Genomic DNA, 21,230 nt, shown 5'->3' on the forward strand with positions numbered 1-21,230 from the left:
CCTACTTAGTCTAAGATCTTCTTTCTTCAGACAAGAGACATCTAGAGTCACAGAGGTGCTCCTCTCACGATGTACAAGGTACAGGCCTGGTCCTCCAGTGTGGGATGCCTGGTGCCATGTCTGTATTTGCTACCAGGTCAAAAGAACAATCAAGAGGAGAGATTCAATGAGTACAGGATAGTTGGATTGGTTTGTGAAATGTGTGGGCGGCTTCGTTTTGGTGATTCGACTCTCGTACCGAGGCTTGGTGGTGATTCTTCGGGGTCTTGGTCTTCTGGTCCTCTCCTGGTAAGGATCTACGGGTCATTCCCTACTGGGTGAGACTTGTGGACTGTGTCTCGGGTGGACTAAGAGCCAGTGGCAGTTTCTAACTGTATTGGCAGTGGAACTGAATATCATCTCGAAACTTCCTGGCAGATTAAAACTGTGTGCCGGGCCGAGACTCGAGCTCGGGACCTTTGCCTTTCGTGGGCAAGTGCTCTACCATCTCAGCTACCCAAGCACGTCTCATTCTAAATATCATCTTGGACATACTGTGTGTCGCGAGGGTGAACCTATTAGTCCTGAGTTGGCTGACTGACGTTTGACACTTCCGGCACGCACTGTCGTGGCCGTGAATCAAAATGGTTTGGTCAGACTAGGGAAAAGGTGCACCTCAGACTCAAATCGGCCGGGATTTCAGGGCTCAGATAGGGAAGTTTTCCGCGTTCTGATAATCAGAACGCCAGACCGCGTAAGATGAATATTTCCGTTGGCGCGTCAGAACATTACAGCTGTCGCAGCTGGCCGCTTCTCGCCGTTTTATGTTGCCGTCTGAGTCAAGGTGAAGGGCTAAAGCATTGCTACACTGGCGATGATATTCACAGCTCCCTGTTCTCGGGTGAATGATAGTTTGTAATATGGTTGATCGTAGTTAATTCCATTTGAACAGAGTAGGGCTTCACCGTGAATTCATGTAAACGAAGTCAGATTGTGTTGTAAAGGCGGTAATTCGGGGGAGAATTTGTATAGTACACACCGCAATGTTTTGCTTTGCCTATGAAACACCTTTGCTTATCTAATTCGTGTTTGTCATTCTTGTATAAGATTTATCATCGTTGTAGTTACTAAAGGTTTAATAAAACTTGTCATTATTTTGTAAACTTAAATACGCCACTATTCTATTTCAAACTGTCTCTACTGTTCGCTGTTTTGGTTTTATTGTGGTGGTACATGAGTAGCTTCACCATACCTCTATTTATGATTAAAGCGAGCAGCGGCTTGCGAAGTCCCAACAAAACCGAATGCGCGAATATACTTCCGTCGGAGCTCAATAGTTTTATGGAGCTTTTCTATTCCATTAATAGTTCAAATTCGGTAAATAAGTTTTTTTTATTGACACCTCGTAAATGAGGAAGTCTGTATCTCGATTGATTCACCGCCACATCAGGTTACATCAGAACACTAAATTTGTATAGCAAATACGCATCCCTTTGTTTAGTGACAGTACAGCAACAGTGTTTTCGATTTCAAACAACAAACTACGTTAATTTAATATCGATGGTACGAGTCGGTAGTCTCTAATCACTGTTCACAGATTTGCTGCTTCTTTTCTCTCGATTTACAGTACGTCGACAACTGTACAGCAAATATTCCTTTCAAATCTTCTGCAGCGGTTCATCACTGGTTCAAATGGTTCAAATGGCTCTGAGCACTATGGGACTCAACTGCTGTGGTCATTGGTCCCCTACAACTTAGAACTACTTAAACCTAACTAACCTAAGGACGTCACACACACCCATGCCCGAGGCAGAATTCGAACCTGCGACCGTAGCAGTCGCACGGTTCCGGACTGCGCGCCTAGAACCGCGAGACCACCGCGTCCGGCGGTTCATCTCTGCATAGCTCAACAAGTCCCAACAGTATTGCGAGAATACTTCAAAAGTGGTCAATTCGCTTATTGCAAGAAGATATCCTCACACCTATCACTTCTACTCAATGAGCAACTGTGTTGTGAGTTTCGCGCAAACCAAAAGGTGTCCTCAGCACTTGAGGTGATTTCAAGCTACCCATTGACGCATAATTTGACTTTGATGGCTATTGCATCCTCAATTAGAAGAACTAACGTCAAACATATCTGGTGATCAGTTCTGGTAGATGTAGCAGAAGCCTGTCACCAACTGCATTCGTAGGAACAGCCTTCGGAGTTAATCGTAATTAAGACGTGGTTCGCATTGTACAGGTGTAATAAGTAAGTCTCTTGAATCGTTAGTACGCAGTTAACTATTTAGATAATAGAACTATCAATGGCCTACTACAAGAGAACAACCGATCGGAAACCTACATGTACTTTTCTACATGTAGCGACAAAATGGACCAAAACGCAATCTTCTTCTTTCGTTTCAACCTCTTCGCGGTACACTGGATCAATCATTTCTTTGTGTGTTGTTCTTTTCTTAGAGCCCAGTATTTATTCATTCTTTCTGATCTTCTTTTCCTCTCTTCTTCCGAGATGAAGGGTTTGGACTTTTGCGTGGACTTGTCTTGGAAACTTATGTTTTCATTTTTAGTAATTAATTTAGCTGTTCGATCGATAAGTGAATTTTCTGAAATCTTTAATTCTACTAGGTCTTTCTCAGTTTCTTTAAACCAGTTGGGTTTCGTTTTGTGGTTACGGAAAAAGCAAAAAATTTGTTTGGGTAATCTGTTGGAATCCATTCTGAGAAGATGACCATGTAACTTTATCCTCCTTTTTAGCATAGTATCTGAAAGTTTATCAGTTTTTCTGTAGGGAGTTTCATTTTTGATGTATATAATGTTATTTTCTTGAAGTTTGGGTCCTATGATTTTTTCTTTCCTTGAGCTTCGGCCTTTGATAATCATATTTAGTGTTTCTGCTGCATACAATGCTTTTGGTTTAATCACTGCCTTGTAATGTGTAATTTTGGACCCCCATGAAAGGTAGTTTTTGTTAGTCAGAGGGGCAATTCAATTGTTCAACTCGCATATTTCATTGTCTTGAATGTCAGTTACAGCTTTAAAGAGCTGATCCTTCAGGTGCATTTCTGCACTTTTTCGTTTTTGGTACGTTCGTATTGACAATACCGAGCCACGTCACCAGTGACAAACTTTTTCCAGAAAAGAATGATCCGCATTTTGCGTTTCAATCAAATCACGCGTCACTGTTTATGTTCAGGCTGTCAAGGAGTGCAGGACGAACTTTGAACACACTTTTCTCTTCTTCGAAACACTTGATTCGGAGATGTTACTCCTTTGCGATTTGTGGCACATCAATCTTGAGACATTACAGGCGGACGTCCACTAACAATAAAGCCTGCTCACAACTGACCAGGCGAATGCACATCTATTGTTTACACTTATTAGTTCAAGCTGCCATCTAGGTACTGCGCTGACGCCCCTTATACGCCCGAAAAAAAAAAAAAAACAGTATCGAAACTTTTTGGACGCACGGTGTATATCCGCGTAACTATGGATTTGAAGTTCCGGTTGGGTCTGGCAGTGTGCTACAGAGTACCAAGTTCTTTTTTTTATCTTGCTGTGTCATAACTGCACACGCGGCAATCAGTGTAGCGCTGAACAAAAGGAGGCTTCCTTGTGTCGTGTCGCAAGACAGGATTTCGTGTGGATTATAACGTCGGTACACGTCGGTTTCCTAAACACCCTAAAGCTATCTGCATGTCGTAGAAGTCTGTAAGGGGAATTTTAGAGAACCGTGTGGGGGAACCATACCTAAGAGTGCCCAGTTAACGAATAATCTTATATATCTGCGTTATTATTAATAGGAAAACAAAATCATTTTAGGTTTATATTCATTAACACAAAATCTAAACGTTATGAAAACTACTGCAGACGAGAGGTAATACATTTATTTAACTTTTCAAATCTACAACAAACAGGGAATGTGCACTCTTTCGTTCACCTGAGCTTAAACATGCCCAAAGATTATGCATTTCGCAAGTACCACAAATGAACACAATTTCACCCTCAAATGAAGTGCAATGTTCGTGCCACACTTGATTCACTGGATCGAGTCCTATGGAGCGCCTTGCCACGGTTCGCGTGACTCAACCCCGTCGGAGGTTTGAGTCGTCCCTCGGGAATGGGTGTATGTGTTGTCCTTTGCGTAAGTTAGTTTAAGTTACGCTAGGTAGTGTGCAAGCGTACGGACTGAACACCTCAGTAGTTTGGTCCCACACGATCTTACTATCACGACCACGACCAGTCCTCTGGAATCACCAAAACCTATGTTCTCTACTCACAACCTTTGCCTTAAAGCAGACTCCTTCGTACCACGAGCAGTGGCAACCTAATGTGAAATGATTCAGAAACAAAACTTATTCTTCGGACTCAATAAGACACTCAAGAGGTACAAATTTTCAGTTGCGCTCTGAAAAGAACACACACACTCTTCGGGGACGATATATGCGTGCTCTTTCGTGCAGAAACAATAATTCCAAGAGAAATCAACATATGTTAGCACACGTCACGTTTGAAAAATATGTGGATGCAATAAGGTGGACTGCAGGCCAGCCTTCCAAAATGCAATCAATAATTAAAGACTATTGCTAATATATTCTGTGTATAGCTTAAGCAACAGAGTACCAGAACTACAATAAGAAACCTGAAAAGCGATTCTTACCTGTTTCATTTCAGAAACACAAGATTTCTTCATTCAGTTTCTACAAGGTGTTTCTGATAGCAGCCAGAACACAACTACGTCAGTGGCGATCTGATTAGTCAGCTGTCAGGAATAAAGTCTGCATTTTCTCTGGGACTACGCACTCTTTGGTACGTTTATCATACACATCGTTAATACTATTCAATCTACAGAAATAAAAATGTATTATCTTTTCTATACGTTGCTTCGCATTATTGCACAGAATTTTAATTTATTTTGAGTGCTCACATTGTGAGAGATTGGTAATTTAAAATAAATAAATTTAGTTTTTATTAAAAAATTATGATTCAGTATTTATTAACTAACATTTCCGTTCTATGATAAATATATAACCTACAAACAAAAGTAAAAAAGAATTACTCTGAGTGCGAATCAAAGTAAGAAGCTTGTAAACTCAGAACATAAATGCTATGCTTTCAGCAGCCAGAAATTGTTTCAATATGGTGCAAATGATTTGCATTTAAGAGCACTGGAAAATGTTCTGGGCCGATTACTTAGACATTTTTGAGAAATATGTCGCACTAGTTTAGGAAATTCATGTCCAGCACTGACCTTCTGGTTTTATAACAATGAAGTATCTCTAGGAACCCCCGATATCAGTACAGATATTTAAAATAAGAGACACCTTGTTGCTGTCAGGCTGCCACGACAGCGCAGTGAAAAGCAATAAACAGAGCATCCACACAGCAGTGATGGGCAAACAAGTGGAGATCCAATCACTTTTTCAGGAAGTTGTCACCTAAAGGCAAGAGGCTAGGAATTTGGATCAATCGCAACAATATTTAATTTCATAGATGAGACGGAGGATCAAAATGAAATGGATCAAGTGATCACACAAATAAGAGTAAACGCTTGTACTTACTCGGTGTCGCTCTCCTCGCTGAGCTGGTCTATGACTGGCCTGTTGGTCAGCGACATCACTGCCCCTGCTGCTGCTGCTGCTGGGTCCAGCCGAGCACACACGCGCCTTTTCCGGGTGGTCTCCTCTTCTGCTGATGGTGCCCCAGCGCGGCTGAACGCCCTGCACAGAAAGCAGCGCGCTCCGCTAATAGACAGCCACCACTGGGTCAAAGTCCCGCAGCCCCGCGCCGGGCCTTTCATCTGGCGCTCTGCTCCCCGCCTGGACCAACTCCCTGCTGTGCGCTAATGCACTCCACCCGTCGCCATGCCGCCGAACCCTCCGCCTGCTTTCAGCTGCTCCCAAGTTAGCGACTCCCGACTGGTGGCATTGCTGCATCTCTCTTCCGTGCGGAGGAATGGACGCTTGTGTTTTCGTTTACTTTGCTAGTTCTCATTCCTTATTTCTTCTTTATTAGTAATCAGACACTGTCTTCTGTCATCTTGTGTATTACGTACGCTGTTGAAAGTTAGGACTGTTTTGAAGGCTGTCCACATGAAACCTCTCTAGTTTCCAAACACTGTCAAAAAGAATACTATGAGACATAGAAACTCGTGGTTTGGGACATCACGTAAAGCAAGCTTGTGATTTGTTTCAGGTCCGAGCTGGGGTGTAATGGAAACCACAGTCAAAATCTGATGTGACTTTGCACAAATGTGTTGGGCACTGTCTATAGCCTGTTTATCTGGGTAGTGTAGTTTTCCACAGTCTTTAGTATGGATAGAAACTGTGATTGTTGTGTGCGGATGCGGTCATGGTTGGTGACACCTTTCTCAGCTCCAGGCTGTGTTGGCTTCGGTTATACAGCCTGAAGCTGCAGTGGAGGGGCACCACGGCCACGTGAGGATCTAACGGATGTCCAGCACTTCAGAGTCCTCTGATTGGTCCTCACTGGTGGCCAATTCAGTTACTGCTTGAACTGTTGTTGACTACTCACCTGTGGTACAGTGGGAGGTCGCCTCAGGGTGTAGTAGGCGGCTTCCTACAGGACCGCAAGTACGGCGTCCCTCGTTAGTCTGACAAACAGGTTCCAAGTGCTGTGTATTGTTGACACTGTTGCTCAACCAAATGCACTCGCCTGTTCTGTTTCAGAGGAAACCTCTCAGCATGCAAGTTAAAGGCACTCTTAGATGGTGTGATTATTGATAGTTGGGAGCTCAAACGTAAGGCGCATTATGGGGCCGCTTAGGGACATAGCTGCCAAGTAGGGGAAGAAAGCCAATGTGCACTCCATGTGCATCTCGGGTACAGATACTCCAGATGCGGGACACGTTCTTCCCGATGCTATGAAGAGCACAGGGTGCATACAGCTACAAGTGGCGACTGATGTTGGTACCAGTGACATGTATCACTTTGGATGGGAAGAGAATCTTTCGGGTTTCCACCGGCTAACGGAAGTGGTAGAGGCTGCCAGTTTTGCTTGCTAGATGAAAGCAGAGATGACCATTTGCAGCATACTCGACAGGACCGATTGTGGACCTCTGGTACAGAGCAAGGGGGAGGGTCTGAATCAGAGGTTCAGCCAGTTCTGCGACCGTGTAGGCTGCAGATTCCTCGACATGTGTCAAAGAGTGATTAGCCTTCGGGTTCCGCTGATGAGGTCAGGGGTCCACTATAGACACGATGCTGCTACATGGGCAGCAGGGGATGGTGGCGTGGACTGGACGGCTTTTTAGGTTAGAGGGTCTCGGGAAAACACAAAAAAGGCTTCAGTCACAAAGAGAGCAGGCCGAGCACATGAACAACGTAGATACAGGCACCATCAGGGTAACTATGTTAGGAAAGTACCAGAGCTCCAACCGCTGACCGAAAGCATCATCATCATCATCATCATCATCATCATCATCATTTAAGACTGATTATGCCTTTCAGCGTTCAGTCTGGAGCATATCCCCCTTTTAAAATTATTCCATGATCCCCTATTCAGTGCTAACATTGGTGTCTCTTCTGATGTTAAACCTATTACTTCAAAATCATTCTTAACCGAATCCAGGTACCTTCTCCTTGGTCTGCCCCGACTCTTCCTACCCTTTACTGCTGAACCCATGAGTCTCTTGGGTAACCTTGCTACTCCCATGTGTAACATGGCCCCACCATCTAAGCCTGTTCGCTCTGACTGCTACATCTATAGAGTTCATTCCCAGTTTTCCTTTAATTTCCTCATTGTGGACACCCTCCTGCCATTGTTCCCATCTACTAGTGCCTGCAATCATCCTACCTACTTTCATATCCGTAACCTCAACCTCGTTGATAAGGTAACCTGAATCCACCTAGCTTTCGCTCCCATACAACAAAGTTAGTCGAAAGATTGAACGGTGCACAGATAATTTAGTCTCGGTACTGACTTCCTTCTTGCAGAAGAGAGTAGATCGTAGCTGAGCGCTCACTGCATTAGCTTTGCTACACCTCGCTTCCAGTTCTTTCACTATGTTGCCATCCTGTGAGAATATGCATCCTAAGTACTTGAAACCATCCACCTGTTCTAACTTTGTTCCTCCTATTTGGCACTCAATCCGTTTATATTTCTTTTCCACTGACATTACTTTTGTTTTGGAGATGCTGATCTTCATGCAAACTTTCAATCGAATCTGCCATCAAAACTGAGTGATCTGCATATGCAAGACTGCTTATTTTGTGTTCACATATCTCAATCTCACCCCGCCAGTCTCTTGTTTTCAACATATGATCCATAAATAATACGAACAACAGTGGAGACAGGTTGCAGCCTTGTCTTACCCCTGAAACTACTCTGAACCATGAACTCAATTTACTGCCAACTCTAACTGCTGCCTGACTATCCATGTAAAGACCTTTAAATGCTTGCAAAAATTTGCCTCCTATTCCATAATCTCGTAGAACAGACATAACGTCCTCCTAGGAACCCGGTCATATGCCTTTTCTAGATCTATAAAGCATAGATACAATTCCCTGTTCCACTCATAACACTTCTCGATTATTTGACGTAAGGTAAAGATCTGGTCCTGATAACCTCTAAGAGGCCTAAATCCACACTGATTTTCATCCAACTGGTCCTCAACTCATACTCGCACTTTCCTTTCAACAATACCTGAGACGATTTTACCCACAACGCTGATTAAAGAGATACCTCTGTAGTTGTTACAATCTTTTCTGTTTCCATGTTTAAAGATTGGTGTAATTACTGCTTTTGTCCAGTCTGATGGAACCTGTCCCGACTCCCAGGCCACTTCAATTATCCTGTGTAGCCATTTAAGACCTGACATTCCAGTGTATTTGATGAGTTCCGGCTTAATTTCATCCACCCCAGCTGCTTTATTGCACTGCAATCTCTGGACCATTTTCTCCACTTCCTCAAATATGATGCTGTTTCCATCATCCTTCCTATCCCATTCTACGTCGAAATCTGAAACATTACTGATCGTATTTTCACCTACATTGAGCAACTCTTCAAAATATTGCCTCCTACTGCCCAAGGCATCCACAGGATTCACCAGCAGTTTTCCTGACCTGTCCAAAATACTTGTCATTTCCTTCTTACCTCCCTTTCGAAGACTGCTAATTACACTCCAGAATGGTTTTCCAGCAGCTTGACCCATAGTCTTCAACCTGTTTCCAACGTCTTCCCAAGATTTCTTCTTGGATGCTGCAATTATCTGTTTGGCTTTGTTTCTTTCTTCAACATAACTTTCTCTGTCTACCTGAGTTCTAGTATGTAGCCATTTTTGATACGCCTCCTTTTTCCTTTTACAGGCTGCCATGACTGTTTCATTCCACCAAGCTGTTTGCTTCATCCTACTTTTACACACTACTGTTCCAAGACATTTTTAGCTGCTTCTAGTACTGTGTCCCTGTACCTTGTCCATTCCTTTTCCAATGACTGTAATAGACTACATTCAACTAACTGGTACCTTTCTGAGATCGCTGTTATGTACTTGTGCCTGATTTCCTTATCCTGAAGTTTCTCCACTCTTATTCTCCTACATATGGACCTGACCTCCTGCGCTTTCGGCCTCACAATCCCAATTTCACTGCAGATTAAATAATGATCAGTGTCATCAAAGAATCCCCTGAATACACGTGGATCCCTCACAGCCTTCCTTAATTCCTGATCTGTTGTTATATAGTCAATGGCAGATCTGGTTCCCCTGCCTTCCCAAGTGTACCGGTGAATGTTCTTATGTTTAAAAAAGGAATTTATGGTTACTAAGCCCATACTGGCACAGAAATCCAAGAGTAGTTTCCCGTTCCTGTTGGCCTCCATATCCTCTCCAAATTTACCCATAAGCTTTTCATTCCATTCTGTTCGATTTCCAATCCTGGCGTTAAAATCACCCATGAGCAGAACACTGTCCTTGTCCTTTACTCTAACAACTACATCACTGAGTGCCTCATAAAAACTATGCATCTTCTCTTGATCTGTCCCTTCACAATGCGAATATACTGACACAATCCTAATTTTCTTGCTAGACACTGTCAAATCTATCTACATCAGTCGTTCGTTTACATACCTTATTGCACCTACGCTGGGTTCCATTTCTTTGCTGATGTAAAGCCCTACACCCCATAGTGCTATTCCTGCTTTGACTCCTGACGGGTAGACCTTGTATTCTCCCACTTCCTCTTCTTTCTCACCCCTTACCCGAATGTCACTAACAGCTAAAACATCCAGCCCCATCTTACTTGCAGCCTCTGCCAGCTCTACCTTCTTCCCAGAGTAGCCCCCATTGATATTAATAGCTCCCCATCTCATTACCATTTGTTTGGCAAGTCGTATCTTAGGAGTCCCTGGTTTGTCAGTTAGAGGTGTGACTCCGTCACCTCCAAAGGTCCGAGGCATTTTGCTCTGATTGTTGCCAGCATCATATTTATCTTACCATGGAAACTTGCCCCGGGTCCCATTGGGTTTTATGCCTCACGGTTGAAGGACTAACCGGTAGATTTGGTAGTCTTTGCCGTATGAGCACAAAGGTGACCACGCCTCAGAATATGTCCGAGATGTCCAGCCTTATTCCAAAGTAACTGGTATCCCGACTGTCGGGACCACTTACTTGGCCACTCATACGTTGCCCGTGGTTCGTGAACTAGGACATGACTACAGGTACCCACACCATGAACCACTGATAGAAAGCACTTATGCTCAAATCATTAGAGGCACTGAAGGCTGGCTAAAGCCGGAGATAAGTTTAACTGAAAGAACCTAATGGTGTTCCGAAAGTATAGGCTAAACACAGTTGGCGGTGGCGTGTTTGCTACTGTTAGAAGTAGTTCACCTTGTTGCGAAATTGAAGAGGATTGTTACTGTGAGCTACTATGGGCAGAAGTCATTCTTGGCAACTGGAATAAAATAATAATTGGATCCTTTTACCGACCTCCGATTTCACATCGCACAATTGCTGAAAGGTTCAAAGAAAACTTTAGTTTGATTTCAAACACGTATCCAACTCATGCGATTATAGTTGTTGGTGACTTTAATTTACCCTGGATATGTTATCGAAAATACATGTTTAATTCCGGGGGTACGCATAAAACATCATCCGAAATTGTACGAAACGTATTTTCCGAAAATTATTATGACCAGTTAGTTAACGAGCCCACGGGAATAGTAACCGGTTGTGAAAACACACTTGACCTCTTATCAACAATTAATCTGAGTTAACAACGAGCATCAAAATGGATATAGCGACAAGTGAACGCAGGATTGTCGTAGAGGGACTAAATATTGTAACCCCCTAAATCCTCCAAAACTAAACGAAAAATATACCTCTTCAGAACAACAGATAAAAATTCACTGGATGCCTTCCTGAAACACAATCTCCACTCCTTCCTAATTAACAGTATAAGTGTAGACGAGTTGTGGCTTGAATTCAGAGAACTAGTATCGGCAGCAATTGAGAGATTTGTACCAAATAAATTAACAAACGACGGAGCTGACCCTCCTTGGTACACAAAAAGTGTCAGAACACTGTTGCAGAAACAACGAAAAACGGGGACTTCAATGCGAGATGCTTATAGCAGTTTCCATAACGAGATTTAGTCTCGAAACCTGGCAGAAAATCCAAAGAAATCCTGGTCGTATGTGTAGTATGTCAGCGGCAAGACACGATCAATGACTTCTTTGCGCGACAGCAATGCAGACCCCATCGAAGACAATGCTTCCAAAGCAGTGTTACTAAACACAGCCTATCGAAATTCGTTCACGAAAGAAGACGAGGCAAATATTCCAGAATTCAAATCAAGAACAGCTGCCGACCTGAATACTGTAGAAGTAGGTATCCTCAGAGTAGTGAAGCAACTTAAATCGCTTAACAAAAGCATGTCTTTCGGTGCAGACTGTATACGAGTTAGGTTCCTTTCAGAGTGTGCTGACACAATTGCCCCATACTTAAAAACCATATACAACCGTTCTCTCAACGAAAAATCTGTACCCAAAGACTGGAAACTAGAACAGGTCACAGCAATATTCAAGAAACGTAGTAGGAGTAATCCACTAAATTACAGGCTAAAACCATTAACGTCGATATGCAACAGGATTTTGAAACATATATCGTGTTCGAACACCATAATTCATCTGGAAAAAAACGGTCTATTGACACACATTTAACACCGATTTATAATACTTCGTTCTTATGAAACGTAACTAGCTCTTTACTGGAGCGAAATGTTATGTGCTACTAACAAGAGATTTCAAATTAATTCCGTATGTCTGCGTTTCCAGAGGGCTTTTGACACTGTACCACACAAGCGATTTGTAGTGAAATTGCGTGCTTATAGAATATCGTCCTACTTAAGTGATTGGATTCCTGACTTTCTGTCAGACAGGTCACAGTACGTAGCAATTTATGTAAAGTCATCGAGGAAAACAGAAGTGGTTTCTGGCGTGGCCCAAGGTAGTGTTATAAACCCTGTGCTCTTACTTATCTATTTAAACGATTTGGGAGACAATCTGAACTGCTGTCTTAGGTTGTTTGCAGATGATGCTGTCGTTTATCGCCAAGTAAATTCACCAGAAGATCAAAACAAATTGCAAAACGATTTAGAAAATATATCTGTAGGGTGCGAGAATTGGAAAGTGATCCTAAATAACTCAAAATGTGAGATTATCCACATGACTGCTAAAAGGAATCGGGTAAACTTCGGTTACATGATAAGTCAGTCAAATCTAAAGGCCATAAATTCAACTGTATTCCGAGGAATTACAATTACTAACAACTGAAATCGGAAGGAACACAAATAAAATGTTGTGGGGAAGGCTAACCAAAGACTACGTTTTATTGGCACGATACTTAGAAAATATACCAGATCTACTAAAGAGGCTGCCGCACTATGCTTAACCATCCTCTTTTAGAATACTACTGTGCGGTGTGGCATCTTTACCATATAGGAGTGACGGAGTGCATCGAAAAAGTTCAATAAACAGCAGAACGTATTTTACTATCGCGAAACGGGGGACAGTGTGCCACTGAAATATACAGGATATAAAACCAAGGCGTTTTCCTTTGCGGTGGAATCTTATCACGAAATTTCAATCACCAACTTTCTCCCCCGAATGCGAAAATACTTTGTTGACACTGACCTACAGAGGGAGAAATGATCACCATAATAAAATAAGGGAAATAAGACCTCCGATGGAAAGATATAGCTGTCCGTTTTTTCGGCGTACTATATGAGAATGGAATAATAGAGAATTGTGAAGGTGGTTCCATGAATCTTGTGCCGGGCACTTAAACGTGATTTGCACAGTATCCATATAGATCTAGAAGGAGATACAGTATGTACGCCGATCGCATCACATCGTTCTTTCAGTAACGTGAGAAACGGTCAGTTATAATTAATACAAATCTTTTTCCCAGTGGTGTTTGTGCAAAAGGGCCGAGGACATCAAGACAGATCGTTTAAAACAGTTTCACTACCTCAAGCAGTCTTTTCAACGGGATTCACTGTCGACTCAGCTTGGCTCTTGGAGCATACGGGATGCACTTCTTTACGTACCTCCCAACTGTTGTTTCCTATGAGGGCACCAGTAATTTTCCGCAACACGGTGTTCCGTGGCTCGTCGCTCTCTTTGTCCAGCTAAGATGGAAATATATGTTTGCCTCCATATTTCGTCTTAAAAACAGGCTAGCACAACGATGCGGCACCCGCTTTGTGTTTTCCTGTAAATCAGTCTGCGTTCAGAGCTGGACTTCGTGTTTCTCATGTGCACAGACAACCCAAGGCTGTGGCCTTAGCTCTGTCACTCGTCTGTGCTTATTTCAGCGCATTCTACAGCCTGTATTTTGTGGCTTAATCCGTCAGCTTTACTGTGGGTCTTCCCTGGATGAAGCACTACCTCAAAGTCCAATTTCCTAGAACATAAGCCTCAGCGGGATAGCCTACTGGTTGAATCTGATAAACAGGGAAATAATTTTAGTGCAGCGTGATCAGCCATGAACATAAAATGTGTCCCATAGAGATAGCAATGAAAATACCTGATAGAAAAAATTTGCGCCAGCTTTTTCATTTTCTGTAGCTGAATAGTTTTTTCTGCTTTATTCAGTTGTCTATTAACATAAACTGTGGGGTGTTCCTTCCCATCCCTCTCTTGGCTCAGAAAACAGCCGCGGGCACGGCTGCTTGACTCACAATACAAGATAAACTGGTTTTGATGGTAAGGAAAAATGAGAGGAGAACCTGTGGTCAATAGTTCTTTTAACCATTGATATACTTCTTGACAGCCTGGAGTCCTGCTATTTTAGCAGATGTGTAATGGTTTTGCTAACTCCGCAAATTTTTGTATGTATTTTCCATAGAAATTCGTGATGCCGAGATACGATTGTACTTCTTTGACGGTGCTAGGTGTGGAAACTCTTTTATGGCTTGCAAAAGTTGTGTCACTGTGCGAACCCCATCCTGGCTGATAATGTGACTAAATATCAAATTTTTGGAAGTATGTGACTATTTTCTAATTTGAGGGTCAGCCATTCTGCACGCAACCATTCAAATACTATCCCAGATCCAACATGCGCTCCTGAATGTCAGTGGAGTGCACTATTATGTCCTTGTTTTGGTTTCGTGCGCCATAGAACTCCACCTAATAAACGTTGGAAAGTCGCCAGCTCGTTTATCAGACGGAAGAAATTTGACAACACTTGAAGTGCCCAAATTGGACCAGAAAATGCTGTCTTAGACCAACCTTGTGGCAGTAGTTGTAATTGGTGACATATGGTGTATAAATCTAAGGTGATCAAGTAACGGCATTCCCTCAGATTTTCTAAAGTGTAAGTGATATTAGTCATTGAGTATGCACTGGTGACTATTAACTGGTTTTGAAACCTGTAATTCCAACAGAACCTATAAGCGTTTTTCCCACCCAAGGACTTAAGTATAATTACTACTGGAGCTGACCAGGGAGTACCACATTCTTCTATGATTCTATCCAATGCTGTTGGTCTATGAACTCCTCCATTGCAGGTTGAAAACACTAGGGAACGTGGTATGGCTTCTTGTATGCAGGTGGCTTGTTCCCAGTGGGTATTATGTGTTGTACCACAGTTGGAACCGGTAGTGGTCCACGCTGGTTATGCAACCTGCATATTCTTCTGGTATCTTCTCCATATCTACTCTATCATGTCCTTTCAGATGCGATACTTTTCCCCTCAGCGCAGTTACACTGAACGTGTGTCCTAGCTTCTGTTGTCCTGTATTGAAATTCCGTTCTAAATCATACTTCAAAACTTCTAGGCTATCTGTCAGTGTCCCTTTTGGTACCATCACCTCCTTTCGAACAAAATTATCTATACTGATGAGCACTACTCAGCTAGTCTTCCACGTATGACAAAACTACATCCTACAAAACATTGTACCTGTTCCAGTATCTCATTCTCTGCCAAGGGCTCTATCACACATATAGTACTGATTGGTAGATCAGCTCCTACGTTCGTACACAGCAAAATTCTTCTGACTTTCGGTGTCGTATCGTACGATTGGAATCCAAGGAGACCACTTACGCAGTTTAACTGGCTTATCCAACGTTATGGGAGTTCCTAACGACAGTACGGTTCTTTCAGCCATAAAACTGGGACGAAAGATGTACCATCCAACTCTACTGTTCCCTGCTGTAGATCTGCTTTGGTGTGATGTTTAATCAGGAGTCCAGATTCAGAATGACGTCATACCTAACGCCCATGGAAGGTGAAAATTCCTGGCATATTCGGAAGTCTCTCCCTGCCTGTGGACGTTTTTGAACAGAGAGCCGCACATGCTTGCGCCTGTGGTATTGTGTCTTCGTATGGAAATGTTGAATGTGGACTGGAGCACCACACCTGTAACACACAATCTCCGCACTGAACACTACCCGCTTGTCTCTTGGTCTAGTTACTGAGTCAATTTCAGTCAAAGCTAGAGCAGTTTCCGTTGCTTCGTCCAGGATTGTCGGTCGCTCCATGTGTACTTTCCGTGACATTTCGGAGGGCAGGTCCCACGAAAACGCTTCAGGTGCCCTTTTTTCTGCCACCTGCAAAAAGTCTTTATTAGCACCATCACCACTCGTTAATTCATATGTGTTGACATTAGTTTTTCTGATATGGTCCTCTAAACTCTCTACTGATTCTCCTTGCTTCTGCCCTATACCATTGTATTGTTTACGATAAAGCCGCGAGGTATCCTTCTTCCTTTACAATCCAAACCGTTCTGAAAGACTCCAAAAGGCTAGCATCTCACAAGTCCTCGTTGCACATCATGTGTTCTGAGGCATCCTCTACCAATTTTAGGCGAGGCGGCCTAGAAACGACGGAGAGGCTCCGTCCCCGCTGCAGCCGCAGCGGTCCACAACCGCACGACGACTACCGCAGTCCACTTCACCCCTCCGCCGCCCCACACCGAACCACTCTTTCAGGGTTATTGTGGGTTCGGCCCCCGGTGGAGCTCACCAGGAAACGTCTCACACCAGACGAGTGTCTGCGTGGTAGAGTAATGGTGGTGTGCGCGTACGTGGAGAACACGGTTGCGCAGCAATAGCCGACCTGTTTAGCTGAGACAGAATAAGGGGAACCAGCCCGCATTCGCCGAGGCAGGTGGAAAACCGCCTAAAACTATTCACAGACTTGCCGGCTCATCGGACCTCGACACAAGTCCGCCGGGCGAATTCGTGCCGGGGACAAGGCGGTCCGTCCCAGCCCGGAAAGCCATGCCTTAGACCGCACGGCTAACCGAGCGGCAAGGTATAGTTAACAGTTGTTCATCAACCCAATTTCATAATTTCTCGGCCACATGGATGATATCCATGAAGACAAAAATATCTTCCGCTGATTTATCGGAAACAGACCCGCCATTGAGTTTATACCAGCGTGAAGGATAGGCTAACATACGTCCGAAGATGACCCTTCCCTTCTTTCACCCTTCAAGCGTTTCAGTTCTGTTCAAAATGGTTCAAATGGCTCTGAGCATTATGGGATTTAACATCTGAGGTCATCAGTTCCCTAGAACTTAGAACTACTTAAACCTAACTAAGGACATCACACACATCCATGCCCGAGGCAGGATTCGAACCTGCGACTGTAGCAGTCGCGCGGTTCTGGACTGCAGCGCCTAGAACCACGTGGCCACAGCGGTCGGCTTCAGTTCTGTAATCAGAGCTTCATTGTCACCTTTAACCTTCACGACCTCTTTTAATACATATTGAACAGTCTCCTGGGTTACTAATTTTTCAGAGCCAGGCACTTCGCTCAGCATTACCACCACAAGCGTATACTGTACCCAATAAGGAAGAATAGGTCAAACACTAAAGGGCAATCCCAATATAAAACGCTTGTTGTCGGCACTTACGTGAATGCTTGCGCCGAACTGTACTGCTGCTGCATCTTCAAGGCCACGTTGGACGATAATTTACAGCTCGTGCACGTATTAAGATGGTAGTATTTTAAAGGATAGTCTGTAGGGTGGGAGTGGGCGACTGGTTCTCGTTGAAGGTTGGCCATGAAGCGAGCGAAGAAGGCAGTCAATCACAGCACTTTATTGACGGGTACGTGGAGACATGGTTCAGCACATCTGAAATGGGCAGTCTACAGACGACAGGATTTCATCACCGGACCCCAGCATGTCGATACAATTTTGCAGACGTAGGCATTCCCCGTGGATGACAGCGTCGGACTGGCTATCACGGCATGATGGCGACTGACGGTTGATAGCTACAGGATAACTGTGTAGCAAAGACGCCATGTCAGTGTGGCTGGGCTAGACACTCATGCAGCGGTCTTAGGTCGCGGTTCGAGGCAAGGTCATAGATGCGGCGACTACTAGCAGAAGCTATGCATCATATCATAAGAAGACACTGTGATAATCTTGTACTGGTGCTTTAAATGCCAGTTGCACTTCCTGACACTTGCGGAAGGTTCCTGTACCGATGCCACGAGGAAATCTCTGGAGCATGGTCGATGGCCTGGTATGGTGTAACTGGTAGGTCTGTCAGTGAAGCGGCGAGTGTCCACGTGACGTCTTTCTTGTCGGAACGTGGTAACGGCGACTCTGGAAGAGGCATTCCTACTGATGATGCTGAGCTGCCAGGGCCCTGGCCAGCAAACTGCTGTCTGTTTCGTTGCTGGGCTGCTGCCTCGGCTCTCCTAGCCTCTCTGACTGATTTATAACTTAAATAACGACAGTTGCTATGGTGACACCATAATCATTAATACCCGTCCCTATAGTGACGCTGTCGGTAAGGTCCGGCCTGCATGTAATTATAAGGTCTGAAATATAATGCCGGAAAAGAAATCGCAACACCAAAAGATGATAAATGTAGAGTAACCAGATTTCAGGAAAATATTTGTCCAGGTAACATACGTAAGCCTCCCTCCCCCCCCCCCCCCCCCCCTGCATCATGGACCTCACTGTTGGTGGGGAGGCTTGCGTGCCTCAGCGATACAGATAGCCGCACCATAGGTGCAACCACAACGGAGGGGTATCTGTTGAGAGGCCAGACAAACGTGTGGTTCCTGAAGAGGGGCAGCAGCCTTTCAATAGTTGCAAGGGCAACAGTCTTTATGATTGACTGATCTGGCCTTGTAACAATAACCAATGGCCTTGCTGTGCTGGTACTGCGAACGGCTGGAAGCAAGGGGAAACTACGACCGTAATTTTTCCCAAGGGCATGCAGCTTTACTGTATGATTAACTGATTAACTGATGATGGCGTCCTCTTGTGTAAAATAGTGCGGAGGTAAAATAGTCCCCCATTCGGATCTCCGGGCGGGGACTACTCAAGAGAAAGAAAACTGGCGTTCTACGGATCAGAGCCTGGAATGTCAGATCCCTTAATCGGGCAGGTAGGTTAGAAAATTCAAAAAGGGAAATGGATAGGTTAAAGTTAGATATAGTGGGAATTAGTGAAGTTCGGTGGCAGGAGGAACAAGACTTCTGGTCAGGTGAGTACAGGATTATAAACACAAAATCAAATAGGGGTAATGCAGGAGTAGGTTTAATAATGAATAGGAAATTAGGAATGCGGGTAAGCTACTACAAACAGCATAGTGAACGCATTATTGTGGCCAAGATAGATACGAAGCCCACACCTACTACAGTAGTACAAGTTTATATGCCAACTACCTCTGCAGATGACGAGGAAATTGAAGAAATGTATGACCAAATAAAAGAAATTATTCAGATAGTTAAGGGTGACGAAAATTTAGTAGTCATGGGTGACTGGAATTCGGTAGTAGGAAAAGGGAGAGAAGGAAACGTAGTAGGTGAATACGGAATGGGGCAAAGAAATGATAGAGGAAGCCACCTGGCAGAATTTTGCACAGACCACAACTTAAACATAGGTAACATTTGGTTCAAGAATCATAAATGAAGGCTGTATACATGGAAGAAGCCAGGAGATACTGACAGGTTTCAGCTAGATTATATAATGGTAAGACAGAGATTTAGGAACCAGGTTTTAAATTGTAAGACATTTCCAGGGGCAGATGTGGACTCTGACCACAATCTATTGGTTATGACCTGTAGATTAAAACTGAAGAAACTGCAAAAAGGTGGGAATTTAAGGAGATGTGGACCTGGATCAACTAAAAGAACCAGAGGTTGTACATAGTTTCAGGGAGAGCGTAAGGCAGCAATTGACAGGAATGGGGGAAAGAAATACAGTAGAAGAAGAATGCGTAGCTTTGAGGGATGAAGTAGCGAATGAAGGATCAAGTAGGTAAAAAGACGAGGACTAGTAGAAATCCTTGGGTAACAGAAGAAATATTGAATTTAAATGACGAAAGGAGAAAATATAAAAATGCAGTAAATGAAGCAGACAAGAAGGAATACAAACGTCTCAAATATGAGATCGACATGAAGTGCAAAATGGCTAAGCAGGTATGGCTAGAGAACAAATGTAAGGATGTAGAGGCTTATCTCACTAGGGGTAAGATAGATACTGTCTACAGGAAAATTAAAGAGACCTTTGGAGATAAGAGAACCACTTGTATGAACATCAAGAGCTCAGATGGAAACCTAGTTCTAACCAAAGAAGGGAAAGCAGAAAGGTGGAAGGAGTATATAGAGGGTCTATACAAGGGTGATGTACTTGAGGACAATATTATGGAAATGGAAGAGGATGTAGATGAAGATGAAATGGGAGATACGATACTGCGTGAAGAGTTTGACAGAGCACTGAAAGACCTGAGTCGAAACAAGGCTCCCGGAGTAGAAAACATTCCATTGGAACTACTGACGGCCTTGGGAGAGCCAGTCCTGACAAAACTCTACCATCTGGTGAGCAAGATGTATGAGATAGGCCAAATACCCTCAGACTTCAAGAAGAATATAATAATTCCAATCCCAAAGAAAGCAGGTGTTGACAGATGTTAAAATTACCGAACTATCAGTTTAATAAGTCACAGCTGCAAAATACTAAAGCGAATTCTTTACAGACGAATGGAAAAACTAGTAGAAGCTGACTTCGGGGAAGATCAGTTTGGATTCCGTAGAAATGTTGTAACACGTGAGGCAATACTGACCCTACGACTTATCTTAGAAGCTAGATTAAGGAAAGGCAAACCTACGTTTCTAGCATTTCTAGACTTAGAGAAAGCTTTTGACAATGTTGACTGGAATACTCTCTTTCAAATTCTGAAAGTGGCAGGGGTATAATACAGGGAGCGGAAGGCTATTTACAATTTGTACAGAAACCAGATGGTAGTTGTAAGAGTCGAGGGACATGAAAGGGAAGCAGTGGTTGGGAAGGGAGTGAGACAGGGTTGTAGTCTATCCCCGATGTTATTCAATCTGTATATTGAGCAAGCAGTGAAGGAAACAAAAGAAAAATTGGGAGTAGGTATTAAAATCCATGGAGAAGAAATAAAAACTTTGAGGTTCGCCGATGACATCATAATTCTGTCAGAGACAGCAAAGGACTTGGAAGAGCAGTTGAATGGAATGGATAGTGTCTTTAAAGGAGGGTGTAAGATTAACATCAACAAAAGCAAAACGAGGACAATGGAATGTAGTCGAATTAAGTCGGGTGATGCTGAGGGAATTAGATTAGGAAATGAGACACTTAAAGTAGTAAAGGAGTTTTGCTATTTGGGGAGCAAAATAACTGATTATGGTCGAAGTAGGGAGGATATAAAATGTAGACTGGCAAGGAAAGCGTTTCTGAAGAACAGAAATTAGTTAACATCGAGTATAGATTTAAGTGTCAGGAAGTCATTTCTGAAAG

The 21,230-nt window shown here is 43.4% G+C and overlaps 1 protein-coding gene across 1 annotated transcript in view; it reads right to left on the bottom strand.

Annotated features, from left to right (window-relative positions):
- The window catches only part of LOC126355827 (proton channel OtopLc-like), a 254,516-nt gene that overhangs the window by 219,791 nt on the left and 13,495 nt on the right, over positions 1 to 21,230 (bottom strand). The window contains exon 2 of the mRNA XM_050006273.1: positions 5,541 to 5,699. Within this exon, the coding sequence (XP_049862230.1) occupies positions 5,541 to 5,596 (56 nt within the window). The 5' untranslated portion in view covers positions 5,597 to 5,699. The remainder of the gene's footprint in view (positions 1 to 5,540; positions 5,700 to 21,230) is intronic.

This window comes from Schistocerca gregaria, chromosome 3 (genome assembly GCF_023897955.1).
Source record: "Schistocerca gregaria isolate iqSchGreg1 chromosome 3, iqSchGreg1.2, whole genome shotgun sequence".
NCBI lineage: Eukaryota > Metazoa > Arthropoda > Insecta > Orthoptera > Acrididae > Schistocerca > Schistocerca gregaria.